At 36.1% G+C, this 23,790-nt stretch overlaps 2 protein-coding genes across 5 annotated transcripts in view; one reads left to right on the forward strand and one right to left on the reverse strand.

Moving 5' to 3' along the window:
• The window catches only part of LOC145662734 (uncharacterized), a gene marked incomplete in the record, with an annotated part of 1,843,005 nt that overhangs the window by 1,393,705 nt on the left and 425,510 nt on the right, over positions 1 to 23,790 (forward strand). The window contains 1 exon segment of the mRNA XM_081728599.1: positions 2,328 to 2,525. Coding sequence (XP_081584725.1) covers positions 2,328 to 2,525 — 198 coding nt within the window.
• The window catches only part of LOC145662735 (uncharacterized), a 206,600-nt gene that overhangs the window by 63,376 nt on the left and 119,434 nt on the right, over positions 1 to 23,790 (reverse strand). The window lies entirely within an intron of this gene.

Consider the following 23,790-nt stretch of genomic DNA (forward strand, 5'->3'; position numbering starts at 1 on the left):
GTTAGAAAAGGGAAACTTAGTAAAAAAACTTACCCACTATAAATCTACAACTTATTAATCAAGAACTTGGAAATTACAGTGATTTAGTTATATATCGTTTAAAGACATTTGAAAAATTACCTTCATTTAATTTTTTAATGGATCCTTCTTTGCCCTCCTGAAATGTGAGATTACATTGGCCTCAAGAATGTTATTTGATTCCACATATATATGTAGATAGACATTTATTATTATTATTATTGAAAGTTTCATGATATATAGTCATACTTCTTTGAATAAGTTAATCTAAAGCTTTAAACAATTGATTATTTTTTTCTTCCTTGATGAAGCTGTGAGTAAAATACAAGTATTTTTTTTCTTTTGTCGTCTCTTGAAGGACTTAATGATAGAATGTTTTGTCAAAACAATAAAAATGTCACTCCAGGAATGTTACTGTTCTATGAAGTTGATGGGGGAGTCCTTCCGCAACTGGTTGTATTTTTTTCTTTTATATTTTAATATGTTGATGCATTAATTGGTCTTGACAACTTCTGTTTTTTTGTTTGTTTTTTTCCTTTTACTCCATGGAGAAATAAATGTATTCTCTTCTATATTTACTACATTTTATTTCAATTTTCACTATGAAATAGTAGTATATAGTACGCTTATTGAATATAAACAAAAAACTTTTCGCCTTGTGGAAAGAAAAAATGAAATCTTTGAGTTTTACGTCCCACGTTTATGCCGGTTAGGCTAAAGGAGACGGTGATTATGAGAAATGAATGAAATGGTGGAATGAAGAAAGTGGGAGGAAACGGGACAACCCCGAGAAAACCCACGCACACGGTGTTTGTCCACCACAAAGTTCACTTGGCGGGGCCTGGGATCGAATCCGGGACCCCAAGCACCAGAGGTGAACGCTCTACCACTGAGCCACCGCGGCCCCTGCCTTGTGGAAAGAGAATGAAAGGATGGCGCGGGTGTTTTGATGAGACAAGGACTGTTTCTTCCAGTAATTTGAGGATGAATAATTATAAGTTTAGAAGTTTTGTCTTGTTTTGTTTTAGTAATAATAGATAGTAGCATATAAGTATATATAAATAGAGTTATGTTACAAGTTTGCGTTGAATGTTTGGAAGTTACAGCTCTTGCAATGTATAAAGGTATGTTTGGATAAATCACATTCGACTTTACGTCCTAATAACTTGTATAAAACAGGTTGAAGCTATGAAATGATTGAGGTTGGAGTGGTCGTAAATGTTTTCGTAGTTAGGAGTCTGGATATCAAACCAGCTTAACGTGGGGATTTACTTTATTGACATATGATACTTACTAGAACTCGTTTTATCTTAACTAACTCAAACACGTAAGGCACAGGTAGAATAACGTTATTCTATTGGTAACTAAATACAATACCAAAATGCAGAATGTTCTGGCGAATAACTATATTCAGAGAATACCGTTTAAAAGTTACACCAGTAACGTTATTTATCCCTCGCTGGAATCGGGTCAATGTGGGAACGAAAGCATAACGAATTGAAAATATTGCACATTTAATTACGTTATCTACCCTTGTTTTCTGGACTCCTTATAGCTTAATTGTTAGTGTTCCCGTTTTTCGTGGCACAGACCCAGGTTTGATTTCCAATGAGAATTGTGGGTTGGCTCCCATTTTAAGTTGTTAAAGGTCGACGTCTTATTGACTTCAAACTGAAAACGGACATTAAACTCCTAAATAACCAATAAGCGAATTAATTTTCTCTTGAATTAATATAAAGTTACACTGAAATTGGTTCGTCCTTAACAAAAAATTATCGTAGAAAGAACATTTGTGATATGATATGTGCGTTTGAATTTGACTCTACAGAAATAACATTGCTAATGACAGACAACACCATTCAAGTTGATTAGTTCTTCTATTTATAAAATGTAATGTTCTCAAACTAACATGTTGTTGATTTTCAGTGGTTATAAATTTTAAAATAAGTAATGTAAATATCTCCATACATTCTTTAGATTATGTAAAGTTTTATTTGGTTGGTTGATTAAGAGTTTAACGTCTCATTCAGATATATTAGACAAGGACATACAGCTTAACGTGGAATTGAAACCACAATCTCCCATTCGGAATCGAACCTGGTTATCCGACATCGAGGATGCGTACGCTAATCACACAGTTACGAGAGAGCTGTGGTTTGTAGTTTTAGTATTATACTTTGTAGTATTAAAGCAGATATAATATGACACTCATATTACATTAAGATACCTTAAATTTTGTTTATATTAAATTCTCTGTAAACTCTCATTTGAATTAAAACAATTGTTTCGTACTTATTCCTCCATGATAGAAACATCATCAAGATGTCCAGCCTTAATTCCACCTGAAAATGGGCAAGTAAGATGTCCAGGTTATGCAGCAATTGAAACGTATCCCCCAGGAGCAGAGTGTCATATTCGGTGCTATAAAGGGTTTAAATTGGATGGTTCTTACACAAGAACCTGCGAATATAATGGTCGGTGGAAAGGATCAGACGCAACCTGCGTGCGTAAGTACTGTATATGATACGTGAAGAATACTTCTAAAGTAATAAGAATTTGTTGAGGATTAGGAAAATTGCACTTCTAAACATTTAATGAAGTAATTGATGTGTATTTTATTAATCTTAAAATACTTCTACATCCTGCTACTAATATAACAGAAGATAAAGGTAAATATAATTTCTATTTCAGTGTGTAACTTATTAGAAGTTGGTCTCTTGTCATTATTGTCATAACATGAATGAATCACCACGTTCCAGTGAAGAAAAGGAACGATATCCAGAAAAAAAATATTTTATTCAAAAACTTCTAAAAGAGAGCCCTTAGAAATGTTAGTGAAAAATAGGAGTAGTAACGTCGTATAAAGCGGAAACAATAACTGTCTTTAACACGGAAGAAAATTCTTTGCAAAACTATTAACAGTCACTGTACAGAAATCTAACAGTCTTTGAGCGACGTCATAGTTAAAAGAAACGGAAGAAATAGGATCTACGATGGAAATAAATCGGAGCATCCTCATTACAAGACGGAAGGAAAGCAGTAACCAAGTTTAGAAATATCAAAAATAATAATTGGCCAAAGTGGGATAGGATACAGGGCTATGACGTAGTTGGGTCGAAGTTACGGTTTGTAATGTGGGAGAGAATTGAGATGGTACATAACGACTTGTTCAGTTTGTTCAGTAATTTATACGATTCAGACCTATGCGTGAGCTCGATCTCTCCGCACAGTGTATCGTATTTCATAACCCGCGAAGACCCATCCGTGGTCTGTAGAGCAGTAAATAATTACCTCCGAAATCTCATGTAGCTGAACTAACTTAAGCCAAAGTACACTTGTGCCTAAGTCACTTTCTGTAGTCTCGAATTTTACTCGTCGTTCCATTTTTAACAGTGTAGGAATGGTTGTAATTATGTAAATATAATAATTTTATACATTTCAGTATGCATAACTGATTAATCAAGGTAATTCAAGATAGAGTTAAGTAGGTCGCATTATGACGTTTGCTCAGTGTATTCTGGAGTAGATAGGAGCTTAATATTGCTTTCTTTCGTAATTCGTCTTTATGGTGAATAACTCTCTGGGTACACTAATAATTACTCTGTACTGTCAATTAAAGTTACAATGTTTCATGATTTGGAGAGCACGATCTTCGAACCCATGACCTTTGATACTTTATACTAACATTGTAATAACCTTGTAATTATCTTAAAAACAGAACAGTAATTTACTACAATAAATAGGTATCAAAAGTTCCAATTAATTTACTTTTATTTAAATGACGAATTGGTAACAATGAATATCTGTAGTGTCAATAATCTTAGCTAATGTGTTAAATAAATCGTAACAACTTGAACGAATAATAATATTTCTAATATTTCAATTATTTCTAGATTAATTTTAATTTACACTTTAGGTAAATAAAAGAGATGATTGACTTCTATTATGCAAATTTATATTATGATTACATTTCTATTATGTAGAAGAATATATTAGTAACGGTAATTGTATTACATAAACTATTACAATTGAATTATTAAATTATTATCCGGAATATTTTTATAATTTGTTTTTGTAAGTATATTTAATATTTGGCAGCAAAGATATTTCAATATTTATGATGAAAAAATACCCACTGACCAGGAATTTCAATAATTTTTATAATCTTTAATGTCCTTTAAATATAATCTGTTGGAGTGATGAGGAGGCTAAGGAAGGTAAAAACTCAGACTATAGTTAACTTTCTGTTATTAATAACTGGTAGGAACTGATAACCTAATAAAGAATACTTACAAGGAAGGGTCACACAGTGGCTCCGCTGAGATCCGAACGAGACAATTGTGTTTGCATTTGATATGTTATAACTAGACGAATCCCAAAGTTATACGTGCCACCGGGCGGAATATCGTGAGTTACAACATATTTTGTAATATAAAAGCTACAAAGCTGGAAGAATAGTTTGAACCGAGTCATTTGTTCGGAAACGGTTGGGTAAATGGAAAACTCGGACAATACGTATCCCATTATTTTCAAGGACACATTTTTTCTGACTAAAAAAAGTTTGCCCCAGGGTCCTCGCAGGGTCCCAGACGGGGTCCAACTCAAAATTTTCAAATGGCAAGGAGGGTTAAGTAGCACATCGTTTGAAAGCTGTTGTAAAATGAAAGAAAATGCAGCAAGTCTCGACTCTCTACGACAACCCTGTGCAAAATGGCGGAGGGTCAAAAAATAAACAAAAACTTAATTGAAAAGTCTATGGTCACCCCTATAAATTTGAAACGGTGAGACAAATGTGAAAATAAAAAAGGGAGTGTGGCATTATTTTCAAAGTACAACAATTTAAGTTAAAACGTCTTGTCCCAGGGTCCCCACAGGGTCCCAGGTGGGGTCGTCTAACTAAAAGGTTTCAAATGGCAAGAGGGGTTAAGTAGCTCATCGTTTTCAAGATCTTGTTAAATGAAAGTAGATGGAGCAAGTCTCAACTTTCTACAACCCTGTCCAAAATTGCGGCGGGTCAAAATGTATACAAAAGCTTAATTGAAAAACTATGGCCAGCTTGAATCCAAGATGGCCACTTAAAACCTATGTCATTCATAACAGTACAAATCTGAATCTCTTTTTTTTCTCTATTATGTATTTAGAAACAATATGAAGACTAAAGAAGAATTGAATTTCTATTCACTTCAACTATTATTTCATTCGGTAACAACACCATATATGTTTTGTTCTTAATGCACGTTCGTCACGGTTCTCTCGGCATCATTTACTTGAATATAACGAATATGCGATGAACACACAACTCTGACTTCCTACCCATACTGCTAAACAAAAGTTGAATACCTTCGAATATTTTTCTAATTTTGTCATAAGTAGTTCACGCATAAAGGACTTGCTGCACCAGTAGGTTGGGGGCTCTATTTTAACGTATTCGTGATGGTTACATTTGCATGTCATTCGTTGGTTTGATCGCAATACTTCAAGCACTATCAGATATACAAAAAAAAAAAAAAAAAAAAAATCATTTGCAAGATTGGCGAGTAGTACCAAACCATGTGTAAGTCATTTCAGTACATCGAGCTATGTCACAATATTCCAAGACATAACATATTTATATACAAACTCATTTTTCACGCCATGTTGGATTACAGATTATACTTTTTGATATTTTGTGGATATCTACTATTAACCATAAACGTAAATACCACATTTCGCTTCTCCAACACAAGTGGTGTGAACTGAGCATACGTTCGATACATAGTGCGGCATTTTGAACTCAATATGTCGCGTTTTTGAACATTTCGTATATTTTCGTCACCTACTAATCAACATTCATGCCAAATTTGGTTTTCATAGCTTCAGCAGTTTGGTATGCTTATCCTTTCGATATAGGGTTTAAGCAACCATCTTGGATTCAAGGTGGCCACAGATTTTCAATTAAGCTTTTGTTTACGTTTTGACTTTCCGCATGTTGGATAGGGTTATCGTAGAAAGTCAAGACGTGCTCCATCTTCTTTCACTTAACAAGAGCTTTCAAACGATGTGCTACCTCTCTTGCCATTTGAAACGTTTTAGTTGGACCCCACCTTGAAACATGTGGGGACCATGGGACAAGACGTTTTCACTTAAATCGTTGTACTTTGAAAATAATGCCATACTTCCTTTCCTATTTTCATATTTGTCTTACCGTTTCCGATTTATAGGGATGGCCATGGACTTTTTAATTAAGTTTTTGTTTACACTTTGACCCGTCACCATTTTGCACAGGTTTGTTGTAGAGAGTCGAGACTTGCTGCATTTTCTTTCATTTTACAGCAGCTTTCAAATGATGTGCCACTTAACTTTCCTTGCCATTTGAAAATTTTGAGTTGGACCCCATCTGGGACCCTGCTGGGGACCCTGGGACAAAGTTTTTTCACCCAAAAAGTTTGTCGTTAAAAATAATGGGACACGTGTTGGCCGAGGTTTCCACTTACCCAACCGTTTCCGAACAAATGACTCGGTTCAAACTATTCTGCCAGGTAATTTTTTTGTAGTTCTTACATTACAAAATATGTTGTAACTCACGATATTCCGCCCGGTGGTACGTATAACTTTGGGATTCATCTAGTTATAACATATAAAATGCAAACACAATTGTCTTGTTTGGATCTCAGCGGAGCCACTGCGTGACCCTTCCTTGTTAGGAACATTTCAGAACTAAAATTGTTACTTATGTTCAATTATTGTAATTAAATCATTAGTGGTAAGATTACAGCGGTTGTGTGTTTTTTTTTTTAAAACTCTTTACTGCATATTAAATGTGTGTAACATTATGACTTATAAGCCAAATTGGTCATTATCTTATTATTAGTAACAGTATGTATATTACTAGTTATATACGAAGTGAAATCTTACTTGAAAGTTTTATTATATTGTATATACACCCAGCCACAAATGTATCTCCCCCACTAACTGCTCTAATTCCATTACTTGGGGTCGGGGTAATTTGCAGTTGTGAGAACGCCTAGACAGATGCAACCCAACTTACACGTAACTTTTCTCGGGACTGACAGCAGTTGGTAGCCCTGATCCAGATGTTTATCCAGGTCAAGTTGTAAAGTAGGTGACTAACGAAACAGTTCTCTATGCTAAGATGAATCTCTATGGTTCGGATCGTGTTTTCCAAAGAACACCATATATTTATCTTAATATTGCTGTGTATGTAATATATTATTTCTTTATATACTGCATGTTTAGAGAAGTAAATATACTGACCGCGCATGAATCAGAAAATGCTTGAAAGTAGCCAAAAATATCAAATCTAGAACAACTGCTGGAAATAAGTTAGTAAATGATTGCCTTCATTAAGAGACCTTCTCTAATTCTCCTCATTCCAACATCTTTTTCTTTCTGGAGGAGAGAAGATCTTTCTTGTCACACTGAGTATGTATTGAAATTGAAATTGAAACATTTGAAAAAGTTCCACTTGACCGGGATTCGAGCCCGGGCCCGCCGTATAGAAGTTCAATACGCTAACCACATAACTACCGCGTCACTAAACCTTTTGTCTAAACTTTTAGCTAGTTAAAATCGTTGTGTGTAAGACTATACAAACTACTAATGCTCGTATGAGAAGACGTTCCTTATGAGTGTCACAATAACTTACTCGATATTTCCCTGTTTAACTCAAAAGCAAGTTATGTAGATCTTCGTCAATGGAGAAAATATCACGAAACATTCTTCAAGTTGAGGCTACCTCATCGTTTTTAACTGCTCCCGATTTACATTACTACTATTCTTCCTCATCGTAACTTCTAATTTCCAAAGAAGAAGAGTCGGCACAATTTACGTCGATCCCAAGAGATTCAGTATTCGCGCGCTACCCTAGCCAGCTATTTGAAGTTGGTCATGTAAAATGTACAGAAAAATTTGAGCAAGAGAACAGAACATAACCAACACCTGCGAGGCTTCTAACCCGTTCCTCCTCCTACTACTACTACTACCACTACTGCTATTATATTTATTATTATTATTATTATTATTATTATTATTATTAGTATTATTATTATTATTAGTTTTACTATGGATCCGTATAGTAAAACTGCAAGCTTATTTTAATGAAAAAAGTGTTAAGAAAATTTAAAAAATCCTTGGGCAAGGTTTAAACATACGCCAAAAACTATTTTCATTACTAGAACGTTGCCCTAGAACACTCGGCCACGAGGGCCGACGGCAGTTGGCCTTAATTTCCGCTATAACTTGGTCATGACTCTTTATGTTCCATCTGTATCGGCCAATAAGATCAGAGGATATCTGAAATTCTTGGAATCTCCCGCACACCAAGGTCGTTAGTTACGCCTCTGGGCCCGTTCCATACACGACAAATTAATTAAGGGGACAATATTGACAAATCTGACAATAATATACGAATATATATTATTTCTAGTTCCCCTAATAGTAGACATTTTTTACTGAAATGGGCCCAGGACTCATTCTTGTTTTATTTATATTTAGTGTGCTGTTCTGTTTATGTAATGTTGTGAAACTGTTTGATGCTGCACTTATAATTTAATTTTTGTATCGTATATGGAGTAAGACAATTTTGTCTTAAAATGGGAACCCCTCCAACGGTAGGGAGCTTCCCTGGGGGGGAGCGGCCCCGTGCCCCCACAAATTACGGCCCTGCGTCGTGGGAATCATTTTTTTCTTAATTTGAAGGTATTGTTTACGCAATTAATTTTGTAATTCTGTTATTCCTTTATTATTATTATTATTATTATTATTATTATTATTATTATTATTATTATTATTATTATTATTATTATTATTATTATTATTATTATTATTATTATTATTATTGCAAAGTCGAGACTTGGCTACATTTATCTTATGATGAATTTTCTGATTGGATTTCATTTCTATTTTTGAATAATCAACACACTCCACTTTAGGGGGGTTGGAGGAGAAACATATCCTGTTGCTTTTCATTACTTTATTTGCACGCTACACCAAGCCTGCATACTACATTTCACCTTCTATATCTACGGGAAGTACCCTAAAGGTTGTGATGATCATAAGAGAATAAGTGAATACCTGATAAGAACAATGAACTTTGCGTATTAACATTCAAAGTATCTGCTTGTGAGAAAAATCATGATGTATTTCGATAAAACATGACAAATGATGGTTTGTGGATATACTAGAGTTATTCGGATCATGCAATAGTTTGTAATGAATAGGTAAGATGTTGAGTGTGTTGTGTAGTAATATTGCCCTTTGTTCGGTTAGGTTTTACAGATTTTATCATTGATGGCGTGAGTCAATGAAAACTTGATCCACCACCCACCGCGACCCACTCCGACCTATGATCCACCACCCACCTTGGCCCACTCTGACCCACTACCCACCATGACCCACTCGACCCACCACCCACCACTGACCCACTGACCCACCACCCACTGTGAACCACTGACCCACCAGAACAAATAGTCATCAACTCTGACGTCTCATATAGCCTCGCTGCTGAACGGGACGTTAAACTCAAAATCATCTCATCATCATCAACTCTGACACATGATCCACGTCATCTCTTCTACCGACTAAAGAGTTTATACTTGTAAAGGCCAACATACACTAGCGTATTTTCAGCGCGCATTTTCGGTCCGTAAAATGATGTCGTAAATTTCGGTCCGTAAGTTGGCCCATACACCTAGCGTAAAAATAGGCGCGTAAAAGAAGAAGAAAAAGAAGCGGTCATTTTTCGCTCTTCCTCTTGCCTGTTGTTTGAGCACATGGTCGTTTTCCAGTTTATTCAAGTTGCTTCAACAAGAAGGATCTATCTGAGGCCATGGTTTTAAGTGCGGGTGCTATAAACATTGTGTTGTTAAGTAAAAGAATAAAAAGAAAGCATAGAAGAAACAGACTGGGAGCCACGCCGAAGAGGATTAAAAATTCACGTTTATCTATATTACGTCCAAGCAGCTCAATCCATTTGGTCTATTTTTGGTACAATCTTAGATCATTGTACTTAGTGATCTGAGATCACTAAATATTTATATAAATCGTACTTCGAAGGAGGAGGACACAGGACAGGGAAAAAGTTATATTCAATTTTTTACGATGTAAATTGCAAAAATTTAAATTTCTAAACAGACACAATGATGATTTAATACAATCTGAATGCGCTTGGTGTGTGGTTTCCTCTTACCTTCCGAAATAAGCCTATTGTTTGGAACTGCAGTTCATAAAGAATAAGAGAGTAAAGGAGTGTTCCGATAGTTGAATAATTGATTGATTTTTTTGTTATACAATGTTTTTGACTGTTGACTTTGGTGGTTAAAAAGTGGGCTACTAAATGATAAATTCAATTTAAAGAAAATATGATTTATTAACGGTTGCAGCTTTCGTTTTTTTTTTTTTTTTTTCCTTTCTTACAAAATTAACGAAGAATATAGTAGTAACAAATAGAATAAATTATCCCCTCACGGGATACCAATTTTTATTACGTTATCCACAGCTCAAAAATAGACCAGAAAGGAAAAACAAGACTTATACAACTACCTCCAGCCCCAGGGGCGTCGTTAAGGGGGGTAAGGGGGGAGCCTCCTCCTTCAAAGTTACCGATTTCTTGACAAGTTGGCAAATTAAAATACCTAGTTGGCAACTTGAAGAATTCCGTTTTGTTCAATTGACTTATTTGGTTTAACATTTTCTAAGATACCCAATTGCTGTAACTTATCAGTTCTTTTATAGATTTGGCATAAATTTTGTGTAGTTTCCTATCTTGAAATAAATTGATATATTCGTTTAAAGCTCCTTTACTTGTTGCAAGTGATCATACTTCACTTTTGTTCATTTGATATTCCGAAAGATTTTGAAGAATCTTCAATAAAAAAATCGAGAAATTGTACCACTGACAAAAGCACAATAGAGGAGGCGTACAAAATTAAAACAAAGACAGATAGAAGAGGCTTTTCGGTGGCAGTTATATTGGAAACAAAAGCATTTGATACAAGAGCGTATACAGTACAACAGGCATATTGTGGAGATTAATGAAACTAATAAGAATTGATATTAATAAAACAAGAACAAGGCAGTGACTGGTTAGTATAAACTTTTTATTTCAGTTCTGTTTTGCAGTAAGACTTTCTATTCACAGGGCTTTTCGAGTAGGGAGAACTGAACAAAAGTGTGTTTTGGGAAAGGTATAGCCAGCGCCTTGTATAAGGGGGAGAGCGGGGCGTCAGCCCCGGGCGCCGAAGTAAGGGGGCACAAAATTGGGAAAGAAAAAGAAGAGAACGAAAGAAAAAAGAAAAAGAAAAATAGAGGAATAGGAATAAAAGAAAAATAGTATGTACTTAAATCCTCTTTCTGCTTTAGGAGGCGGTCCTATAATGTTACTCATGTTAGGAAAATATATGTGCACATATATAAAATGGAAGGGAAAAGTAACAAAAATTGCTTAAAATCAAGGAAAATCAGGGTTTATTTCTGAAAATTTTCTTACGCTTCTCGTCAACCATGGTGGCGCTTCGCGGTTGGTATGTCGATCTCACTCATATGTACTCTCGCCCCGAGGAAAATATATGCGCACATGTATAAAATGGAAGGAAAAAGTAATAAAAAGTGCTCAAAATCAAGGAAAAGCAAGGTTTATTTTTGAAAAATTTCTTACGCTTCGCGCAAACCATGATGGCGCTTCGCGGCTGCTATTTCGACCTCAGTTATACGTACGCGGGCACCATCATGTACTCTCGTCCCGAAAAAAATATATGCGCACATATATTAAATAGAAGGAAAAAAGTAATAAAAAGTACTCAAAATCAAGGAAAAGCAAGGTTTAGTTTTGAAAATTTTCTTCCGCTTCGCGTCAACCATGGTGGCGTTTCGCGGCTGGTCTATTGACCTCACTCATATTATACGTGGGCGCCGTCGTATACTCTCGCCCCTGGCGCTGATTTCCATGGCACGGCACTGGGGAGCCACAGTAGGTTTCTCAGTTGTTCGATGGGGGGAAGCTAATGGATGAGTCAAGTCATTTTGTCGCTTCCGTTGTAAACCTAAGTGCATGATTCCAAAGTCACATTCTGGAGGGCCAAACAATACGTCTGCTGGGTGAAAGCATAGACCGGCGTGTCTTTCACTTCATTTTCATACAGATGAGTTGTCATTCCTACCTTATTTTTAATCCCGTAGTTGCTTCTTTCGGAAAGTTAAATAAAAATTGAAGTTCTTCCTTTCTTTACAGTACGTATTTATAAGTCAAAGCATTACGTAGCCATTGCATGTTACGTAGCTCACAGGGCCGCAACTATGGGGAAGAAAGCAATTTACGTGCCCCGGGCGCGTGATTGGTGGGGCGCCTAAAAGGGAGGTTATATATTAGTATTTTTCCTGCCGGTATTTAATACTTTTCATCAGAATGCGAAATCATGATATCGAAGTGGAAGGAGACTGGAGGACAGAAAAAAAAAAGCTCTGTGCACTTCTCGTGAGGATTGACTGGCGGGGATTACCTAAACTATGATAACCATGAGTTGTCAAATTAACAGTTGTGCATCATGGGTGATGATAATGATCCTGAATTGAGCTGTGAAATTGGACTCGAAACCGGGGGGTTATTCGTATTCGTATCTCAGATGGGGCATGGAATGGGACGAATATGAAAATAAGGTTGGTGTAAAGTTTTCCACAGGGTTGGTAAGTTTGGCATTTTTTTTAAATCAAGACTTGGCAATTTCAAGTTTCATTCCCCCTCCCCCAATCTTGTAACGCTCGCTACGCCGCTGTCCAGCCCCATTCTTTAGAAATAGTTTGATCCTTGTTACCTCGGCTTTTGTATGTTGAAGGAATCCTCCCCGCTGCTTCCACCTACCTTTTTTTTATTTCAAAGGTTATCTTGCCATTTAGTTTTTATCTAGTTGTTAAAAATCATTTAAATATTTATTTATTGAAAGGTTGGGTGTTAGCGGACTTGGGTAATTTCATCACCGGAATTTTCGTCACCAGTAATTTTTTCACCAAAATATTAGCATGTATGTTATTTCGTCACCGGAAATTTCGACATAGTAATTTCGTCGCTTATAATTTTGTCACCAAAATATTAGCATGCAGGAAATTTTGTCATTGTCATTTTTTCATCTTTATTGAACTAAGTAGAGACAAAGTAAACGACCGAAACAGCTGGCTCTATCTTAATCAAAGTTGGAAAACAATTCAGTTGGTGTTCGACTCTGGAAAATCAAAGTTTCGGATACTCGAAGCAAGAACAAACAGCAGCAAAATAACACAATGTCAGTTTCAGCAAATGTTAAAAGCACAGGCAAAATGGGCCAGTAATGGATTTATATATCACTATTTACAAATATTAAGTTTTGGCAATATTAAAATTTCAGAACAGAAAATTAGCAAACAAAATATAACTTGTATTAATGCAATAAATGGTTTATATGTTCATTTTCTACTATTCATAACATTATAGAAAACAACAAGCAATTTTTTTTTTTAAACATTTAGTTCCAGTGTTATACGTTAAGCACAAAGACTAGAGCCGTTTCTAAAAAATTCTGAAACACTCTTCTAGTTTGCTGGTTGGGTGGTTGCCCCACAGCATCTTGATGAAGCACAGCTGAAACCGTTGCTTCAACTTGTTGAATTTCATGAATAAGCTTCCAAATAGTTGCATGGGACATTCCTACTAGATGATGAAACTTCTAGTTCCACAATTCACAAATATTAATTATTCTAGAATTGCTGTTAATGGTAGCCTGGTGAACATTCCAATTGTCTGGGGGATATAGACGGGGCACATTACGCAAACAAACATTCCCAGACCGAGCTTTAACACGGCGATACGTGTTTGACACATAAGTGCTATCAAAATAGTCCAGAAGTTCCAGCTCTTCCTACGAAGTCACTTGTATTACTCGATGCACATCTGTTATTGGAAGAAATGCAAATCTGTTTATTTTCTCGCAAAATAGACGAACATTTTCATTGCTCTTGTACCGTTCTAAGAGTCCAAGCTCTTGGACCTTCCTCCATGTTGACTGAGTCAGGTGAAAAAAGTAACGCTATAAACGAGTTAAATCTCCAAAAGTTGCATTTACACTATATCAAAATCCATTACCATAGTTACAGGTCCGGATATTCACTAAATTTACTGCACTGATGCACCACCGCACGAAACAGTTCTTCATATGAATTTTGTGTCTTGGTCTACATTAGGGCGTATACCTAGTAAAGGAAGTCTCACCTCAAATAACATACACTTTTTTTTGGCGCCATTGAAAAGTTGGCGTTCACCATCCATGTTTCACTTTTTAATAGCTTCATAAGGCTATATTTAAAGGAAACACCCGGAAATATTTATACGTTTTTCTTCCTTTATAGAAATTTGGTCTCCACATATATCCAATAACAATTTGCCAATGTTTACTCAGAGTTGAAATATAATATAATTCTTTTAATAGCTCCTAAACAAAGCTACTCTCTTCAAATGACTCTGTTAACTTGGAAGGTCCAAGAATTTGGGCTCAGAGAACGGTACTAGAACGATGAAAATTTTCGTCTCTTCTGCGGGAAAATTAACAGATTGGCGTATCTTCCCATATTTGTTTATTATTTTCTGATCTGAAATTTTTATATTCGCGAAATTTAATATTTCTAAATAGTGAATAATGAACCCATTAGTGCGTCATGTTGCCTGTGCTTTTAACATTTGCCCAAGCAGACATTATTTTCTTCTACTGGTGCTTCTTCTTGCTTCGAGTACCAGAAACTTCAATTTTGCAGAGTTCAACACCAACTGAATTGTTTTCTAAGTTTTATTAAAATAACGTAAGCTGTTTGATCGTTTGCTTTGTCTCTATTTAATTCAACAAAGGTGAAGAAATAACCGTGACGAAATTTCCTATATGACAATTTTTCTGTGATAGAATTACTGGAAACTTTTATCTCTTGTCTCAAATACAATATCTAAAATATGTAACTCTTCATTTAATAATAATAATCTATTTTGATTATGCTTCATAAGTTTGGCAGTTGAAGATTAAAGAAAACAATTTCAAAAACTTTTTCGAGTTCATTCATTGTACTTGTATTATGTTCTAAAAGACACTGGTGATGAAATTATCGTGACGTTTTCGGTGACGAAATTACCTATATGGTAATATTTTGGTGACAAAATTACCGGTGACAAAATTACCGCTGACGAAATTACCGTGACGAATTTTCCGGTGACAAAATTACCGTCGCCCGGTGTTAGCGTCGTCAGGTTAAATTCAGTTCTACTCTGGTTTTCGGTTCTTGCCAGTTTATCACTGTTTATTTTCATGTTTTCTTTAAATGTAGTCTTTAGTAATTTACTGTATTAAAAAAATGTTTTAAACACTTAATGACCTTTTTATTCGTTCTTGCTGTCGGGTATGTGACATGAGGGTAAAATCCACCCGAACTTAAAGGTTTCCACATATGCATACAAATCAATTGAGTAGTAGTAAGGGCGAACTCAACATCGGATAATTTTCTTTAAATTCGAGTGATAAGTTTCTAAACTTAATACTTTTATCAGATTTCCAAGGGAAGGTTTTCGAATTTTCTTCCTATCCCCCAAAATAAAGGAAGTTCATTGATAGATGAAAATAAAAGACAAACGCGATTTTATCGAAAATAACTAACGATTCTTCTCGTACATCAATATTTCATTAAAACTTTTATTATCTGGCATAAGTTATTTCTGTGGTAAAAATACAAAAAGGTTAGTTTACTCTTGCCTGAGTTTTTTCGAGATATTTTCTCAAACACGAGTCAGTTAATTTTGTTCGTAATTGATAAATAAATGGTTTATTAATAACCGGACAATATGACATAACTAATTTTTCCTGAAAAGATCCATAACGGACTATTTACTCTTGAGGGAGAATTTGTTTCGAATTTCTGAAAAACGCCTTAGGTGATAGCTCATATTTCATAAATAAATGTTTAATTAATAGCCTGCAATATGGAAACATCCACACGAAGCAGTCTTGAAGATGAGTTTCTACTATGTTCAATATGTAATGTCTATGAAAACTATACACTATTAAGTAGCAGATTGCGTCAATTATGTCAATTCTCCTAATAATGATGCATATACTACTTACAAACATACAAAACGATTGAGTTGTTCGTGAAATAAATTATTTAAATTACAAGTATTGAGTGTTACATAATATTTTATGGCAATATACCTTAAGTTGACATTTATCTAGGAAGGTTTGATAGTACTCCCAACACTGAGATTGAGAAATGCTTTAATAAGTTAATATAAATTTATGAGTGTATTTCCTGTAAATGGGTGTAATTTTGAATTCTGGTCTTAGTTATGATCTCTTTTGGGCTTACATCTATTGTACTTTTCAGGTAAGTGTTCGTAAACATATCCCAATCACGATGAGATATAATACAATGTTGAAAAATATTCAACATGGCCGGTACCTCGAATTGAACCAGAACTTTTACGGCTGGGAAGCAACCACACACACAAAAAAGCTGTACAACGATTTGCTATTTGACTTAGTATATAAGCATTAATGGTGAAATAGGATTATTATTAGATTTAAATATTTCCACAAACTGAGGTTTGGAACAATATACGAAGAAAGAAACATTATATCTCGTGGTTTATTAATTCTTTTTTTTACGAGTAATGTCAAGATCGCGTGAAAAAATAGTTACTTTCTGAACCTATTTCGCTATAAATTCTTGTAAAGTTGAGAAAGTACTTAAAATAACAAGCAGCACATTGTCATCGGCAAGAATCGTCATCGAATTTCGATATTCAAACTCAATTATTTGCTCCGTGTTATCAGGGAAATATCGGATGGTATCTTGTTCAAGGTCAGGATTACTACTATTTAAACTTACAGATACAGCACTAGGCCATTTTACTCTGAAACATTTTAACAATTTGATAACAATTTAATAACAATTTGAGGTCAAGATGGTACAAGACAACAGCGACATTACAAAAATAGCTTATTTATAGATGATCTGAAAGTATACTCAATTGAAAAAATGTCTACAGTTTCTGGTAACTGATTATAGGTACTGACAATTCGGTTTAGAAGGGACCTCTGGACAATATTAACTCTCGCCGCTCGAGTGTAAAAGAGATCACTAGACTGTGTTGTTCTAGCGGGTACGCGAAAATTGATCTGACTTAACAACTGTTTATATGATATATGGCCATTTACAATTTTTTGCAAAAATATTAGTTCAGAAATTTTGTTTCTCACTAGGGGAGGTTTGATATTGAGGGATTTTAAAACGTTATTTTTTGGAAGTGTTCGGAGGTGAGGTACTCGGTAGGATACAATGGCTAAAAAGAAATTAATTACGGAATTTAATTTTTTAAATGAGTAGGGCAGGCCATAGATCAGATAGGAGAACAATACTCAATAGTGGGAGAAACATACAATTTATAGATAATTTTCAATTCGGCAAGAATTGGTCAAATGCTATTGACAGTCATACTTAAAAAAATACCATAACGGAGGGCCACAGCGGCTCAGTGCTAAAGCACTTATCTCTGGTGCGTGGGGTCCCTGGTTCAATCCCCGTGCAAATAAGTTTGTGTGGGCAACATCATGTCCGTGGGTTCTCTCAGAGTACTATCGTTTCCTCCCACATTTCATCCCACCAATTCTCTCATCATCATTCACTTGCCTTAATTATTGTATTCTTTAGTCTAAATGGCATAATCGTGGGAAGTTAAATTCAAAGATTTCATTTCAGTATCACAACATGGGTAACTCTGAATGTGTGACTTCATCTTTATATGCGCCTTTACCTGTGAGGAAAAAAAAACTAATGTCCAAATATTAAATTAAATCTTAAATTCCTAGTCGAAAGGCATCAGGTTCGATAGGTTTAGCGAGCCTATATGAGAAGTAGAACCCGAACCGCATGAGAACCCGAACCTAGAATCGAACAGGGCGCCCCGCACAGAGAACGCGTACGCTGAGTATATAGCCACGGAGGAGCTCTCATAATTTTCGAATTCAGATTAGGAAGTATTGGATTTAAATACCTTTTTCTCTGTGCACTCAAAATTCATTATGAATTTTAATTAGGAAATAATGTCTCGTTTTGTGCAATAGGAAATATTAGTTTAGCCGAAATCGTATCTTGTATGGAAAGACTGAAACTAGATTGGAATAATGATTTCTGGTGAGTCTACCAGCAAACCTCAGCAAAGATTCGCGAGGACAACACAAGAACAGGTTTTATCTTCTGAAAACAATAAGACCAGACCAGGGAGGAGGCCGTGGAAAGGGCAAGAGACCACCTGCTGCTCGAAAACCCTTTCATCTGAGCCGTTTTTACGCGCCGTATTTACGCTCGAAGTTAAAAGCAGCCAGACTTTTCCAGCGTATAAAAATTCGGTACGTAAACGTACGCTAGGTCCCATACACTAACGTATTGACAGCTGCTAACAAGATTAGCGCATGAAATTTTATGGCTACGGCGGAAAAATACGTCAGCGTATGGCTGGTGTAATAAAACCATGTTGTCAAATTGTAATTAATCGGAGTTTGAATTTCTACGGTCAATCCCTCAAGCACCACTCTGTTACAATAATGATGGTTATTTCCTTGTTGAATTATCAATACTTTTCAGCGGAAAAACGATTGAAATTAGAAAGTCCCAAATCAAGATACATAGACCAACATACAGAAGCTTACATTACAAACTTGACATCTATTTTTCTCACAACTTAATGTGTTCATTACCCTGTGCTCTAAGCCCTCCATATAATAAACAAGCTTTTAAAAATTATTATAAAGCGCAGGGTAAGCATATATGGTTATATGATGCGAAGCACTGTATTTTTTGTTGGGTTGAGTTGATTTTGAGTTTAAAGTCTCTATCAACAGCAAGGGTGCATGAAACATGGACCTACCCCATGCCGTAAACGTCGTCAACACCTAGTGGCCCACTTGCGGGTAAACGTCGATCGTCTATATAGAGACGAGTCAAAGGATTGCCACTAAGTGTCCCACTGCTGGCAGGGCTTCGTCAAGTCGAAACGGATATCTCACGTCGGGGGTGAGGACTTCGCTTTGGTCTGCGCTCCTTCGATTCGTCGCGATTAATAGCGAAGGGACCAACACGAACTATCGGCAATCGTATGCATGCGATTATTATTACATATTATTTTTTCCTATACGAATTGTTCCTAAAGTGAGCTCCGGGGGCCACGAATAACCTCTGCCTCAACATCATGAAGTGAAAAATCATGAGTGCGATAATTGTATGAATTTAGATGGCAACTGTCGTCGATCATTAGAAAGTGAGTATGGGAGAATTATGGAATAAAATAAATAGACACGCATCTTTCCTTATAAAATTACATGGCGAACGCATTTCTTCTTATCCCAAATAATAATCGTCTCATATATACGGTTAGAAAAGCACTTTGATTAACCAAATTAAAAAGATCTCAACGATTTATCCCTTTACAAGCGAGGTATCCTTCATCGCCTCCGTGGCGAAGTCGGAAGAACATCCGCCCAGTAATCATAAGGCTGGTGGTTCGAGCTCCCTCCGGGGTATTTTTTGGTGCTTTTTAAAGAGTTTTAAGACTCACCTTAAAGTAAACAAATCAGACATATAGCCGACTGCACATAGTTTGGGGGAGTAATTTTGTGGTTCATTGGCGTTTTGTCGCGTCAGAAGATGCTGCCTACAATGCAGTGAGCAGAGAGGGTCGGTGGGTCAGAGTGCGTCATAGTGAGTGATGGGTCACGGTGGGTGGTGCTTCGCAGTGGATCACGGTGGATGATGAGTTGTAGTGGGTCACATGTTGTTGACCTACTTACCCACTCAGAAAAATCGATCAGTTTGACCCACTCCAACTCTGGATTTGACACTACATAGAAAATGGAAGACAAACAATTGCATGTTCTCCATATTTTATATTTTTACTTCAGGCAAAGAAAGAACGCGCGAAATCGCGTTGAATGCGATTTTTAATGTCCTACATGTTTATGTATTTTAGTCCCTGTTCTTAAAGAGTTAGTTTGAAAACTATAAAAGTGTGTAAAACGCGTCAAAATAGGACATACCAGAAATAGTGCCTAGGAATAGTGCCCTGAATCACCAGATTCCAATTAATATAAGGATCTGTCCAATGCCGTGCCGTGAAAAGTCATGGCCCGAAGGGAGAGTATACGGCAGCGCCTCCGTACATATGAGTTGTCAATTTAAAGTTAATTTCTCTGGACTATTCTTTCTGCATAATACTTTACTATTTTATCAGAAATTTTAGCATTATTACACTGGAATCGTAAATGTGTAACTACTGAATTCACCGTGTGTAATTATTCCATTTTTCCTTCTCCCAGAACAGTGATGTCTTAGAGTAGTGGGGGTTAGTTTCATAATCTTGGGGACGCGAGTTCGATTCCGGCTGTGGCAATTCAGGAAATTTTTATAATCTACAGAACGGATACTTGTGATGTATAGTAAGATGAAAAGTATTCAATTTCTCTGGGTCTAAGAGTTGAGACAACTTCCTTTACAGGTGAAATGCCAAGAACACAAAATTACGTCATCCGTATCAACCATCGTAACTATCTGGCAAGTAACGTGTTTGGACAAGAATTGATGAACACATAAGGGCTAAACACGTCCTTACTGCTGTAATATGGGCCAAAATGAGTTCCAATCAATTGTTCACAGTTGTGCACAAATTGCAAACAGTGACGAAATTTACAATAGGGATCACTAGTCACGAGAATGATCCTACTTAAGATGTCACCTCACCTTTCTACTTAGAACAAGGGCGAAACAGAAAGTATTACTGTTATCAGCTAACAAATCTTTATTTTCTATTTCTTGTTGTCACAAAATGATAATTCTCTCTGTAAATCCATAAACGTAATAATATTATTGCGTTCATGTATAAACCTAAGAACCTGACATACTCTATATCTTTTCTGTTAATATGAATACCCTCGACTGTTACTTTTTCTTTCCACTGCGATAATAATAATAATAATAATAATAATAATAATAATAATAATAATAATAATAATAATAATAATAATAATAATAATAATAAAGGAATAACATAATTACAATACCAATTACATAAACATTATCTTCCCATTCAGAAAAGTTACTAATTATCACGACGGGATTTGAACCCAAGTAGCTGCAATGGGAGTTTACTGCTTTCACATTTTTTAAAACAAATTGCCCCAACCGGAGTATTGTTGGCCATTCGCACCTCATGTCCTATCGACGTATTCCAAACACTACAGGAACACGAACACAGAAATACTGAGGACAATTAAAATTCCGACCTTACTCTTCAGAGGAATTCGAATCACTAGTGCATTGCGCCTCATGATCAGAAGCCGAACGCCCAGGATCACTCGGCTAGTGCCACCAGTTCAATTTGCCAGAAATTCCTCATATGAATATAACAAAATAAACTACTAGTTATGGAACATAAACATAGAACTGTCTATTTCTACACGTGTTGATACAATTCAAAGAAAGTGAAAATAATTTCTGTCGTCTTTTGTTCTTTGGAAATTGGAAGTTATGCTAAAGACGAAATGTAATGTAAATCGGGATCATCTTTGCAACCGATGACAAGCGCCGTAACTTAGATTCTTTTCTGGGGTGGCAGCATTAATAAGCCTATTCGGGCCCCCGAAAAACTTGATTTTCTAATTATTGGGCCCCCTTTCTCCAACTTTCTATTAATCTTTATGGGCCCCCCGGAGCCTGCGGGCCCTCCCGCACCGCAAGGTCTGAGGTTCCGTTAGTTACTCCCTGGGCCCATTCAATACATGACAAAATTATTAAGGGGACAATATTGATAAATCTCAAAGCCATAGTAATAAATATTACTGAAATGGCTCCACGACTCATTTTTTTTCTGTTTACTTTTTGTGTGCTGTTTTGTTTATGTAATGTAGCGACCCTACTTGATGCTTCATGTCCAATTTCTTGTTCGTATCGTATATGGAGTAAGAAAATTTTGTCTCAAAATGGGCCCCCTCGAGTGGTGGAAAGCTTCTCTGGGGGTGTTGCCCCCTACAAGTTTTGGCGCTTCCGATGACATAAGCTCAATTTGAAGAACATTTCGTGATATTTCCCTCATTGAGCAACGTCTATACAACTTGTTTTTGAGTTAAACAAGGAAATTTCGAGTAAGCCATTAAGACACTCACACAAGTTGCTTATATTTTCTTATTATTATTTTTATTTATATTTTGATTATATTTGTATGTTTTTGTTATATTTGAGTATCTTTTTTTATATTTTTCCATGAAACGACTTTAACTAGGTATTAGTTTGAATGGGAGTTTCAATGGCGCGGTCAGTTCAGAATTCGCAACGAGGCGAGTAACATCGTCTCTACCGTCGCTCCAGTTTCCAATGTTTATTTACATCGCTAATTTCTTGTGAGAACTTAAAGTTTCAGTGTGATTTACTTTCAGTTTAAACGTTATAACTGTATAAGCATTTTCAGTGCATACACCTATTTATTATTGTTCATAGTTTGGTGACGTTTATCATCGAATTAGTGCCATGAGCTGCATACGAGCTAATACATTGCGTATCAACTTTGTTACGGTAAGTCAAAAGCCCACGTCTATTGCCGTTTATGAATGGATACGTATGGTATTTAAGTTAACTGTTGATCAGGTGTTGTCCATTGAATGGACTTTATACGTAAAAACTTATATTTGAAATTAATTAACAAAGTGTTATGTGAACAAATCCTAGCTACTACTAATGGAGTAGTGACCTACTCAGATAATAATGAGGACCATGTGTTGCCTATTGATTTGGCGGATAATTCTGTGGTGATAGTCAAGGTGTCCTTATGCCCCATGGAACTTAGTGACATTCAATTAACACGTGTGCTTTCCCAAAATGGCGATATCAGTAGTATTGTCGACGAACAATATTCAAAGGAACATGTCTGCGCTACCAGAACGGGTCGTAAGCTTGTTAAAATGACTATTAAACGAAACATTCCTTCGTTTTTCACGGTCTGTGGTTTACGTTTGTTTAGCAGCTTTCCTGGTCAAATTCAAACTTGCGCCATCTGCAACTCTCCCGACCATTTTGTTCAGGGGTGTTCCAAGAAGTGGAATTCACGTAGTACTGTGCCATCTACATCAACCAATTCCATTTCTCCCATTGTAGGAGTACCTCATAATTTACCAGTGGATCCATCAGCTCCTGACACCGGTAGTTACAGTGTTTTTCCCGTGCTTCATAAGAATGTTCTGGAATCAACTTCTTCAAATCCACCGAACAAAGCAGAAAACCAGCCAACAGATCCCGACATTCACTCCGAATCGGCTCCTGCAGAACCACTTCTAATACCATGGAAGTGGAAGAAACTCAGGATACTAAAATTATTCCAGCACCCATAACACCCAGCACCCAGCAGTTCAACACGAAGCAGCGATATCTATGTCATTGAGAGAAATGTGGATTAAATCTGCAAACGAAACTTTTAACGAAACATTTCTAATATGTCTTATTACGTGCATTATCTGCAAACTCCAAATATATGAATCTATAGACGTATTAACGTATAGATAGAGCATATAGTGGAAATTGCCTATGGAAAAAGACGAATTGCTAGCACGATCGTAATGAAAAATCATCTTTACCGTAGAACATGTTCAGTTTGCGTAAGAAAACAAATAGCTCAGTTAGTTAAAACAACGAGGCTGTATGCCGGAGGTAGCTCGTTCGAACCCCACAGAGGAGCAA

The sequence above is a fragment of the Thermobia domestica genome, chromosome 10, assembly GCF_964235325.1.
Source record: "Thermobia domestica chromosome 10, izTheDome1.hap1.1, whole genome shotgun sequence".
Classification (NCBI taxonomy): Eukaryota; Metazoa; Arthropoda; class Insecta; order Zygentoma; family Lepismatidae; genus Thermobia; species Thermobia domestica.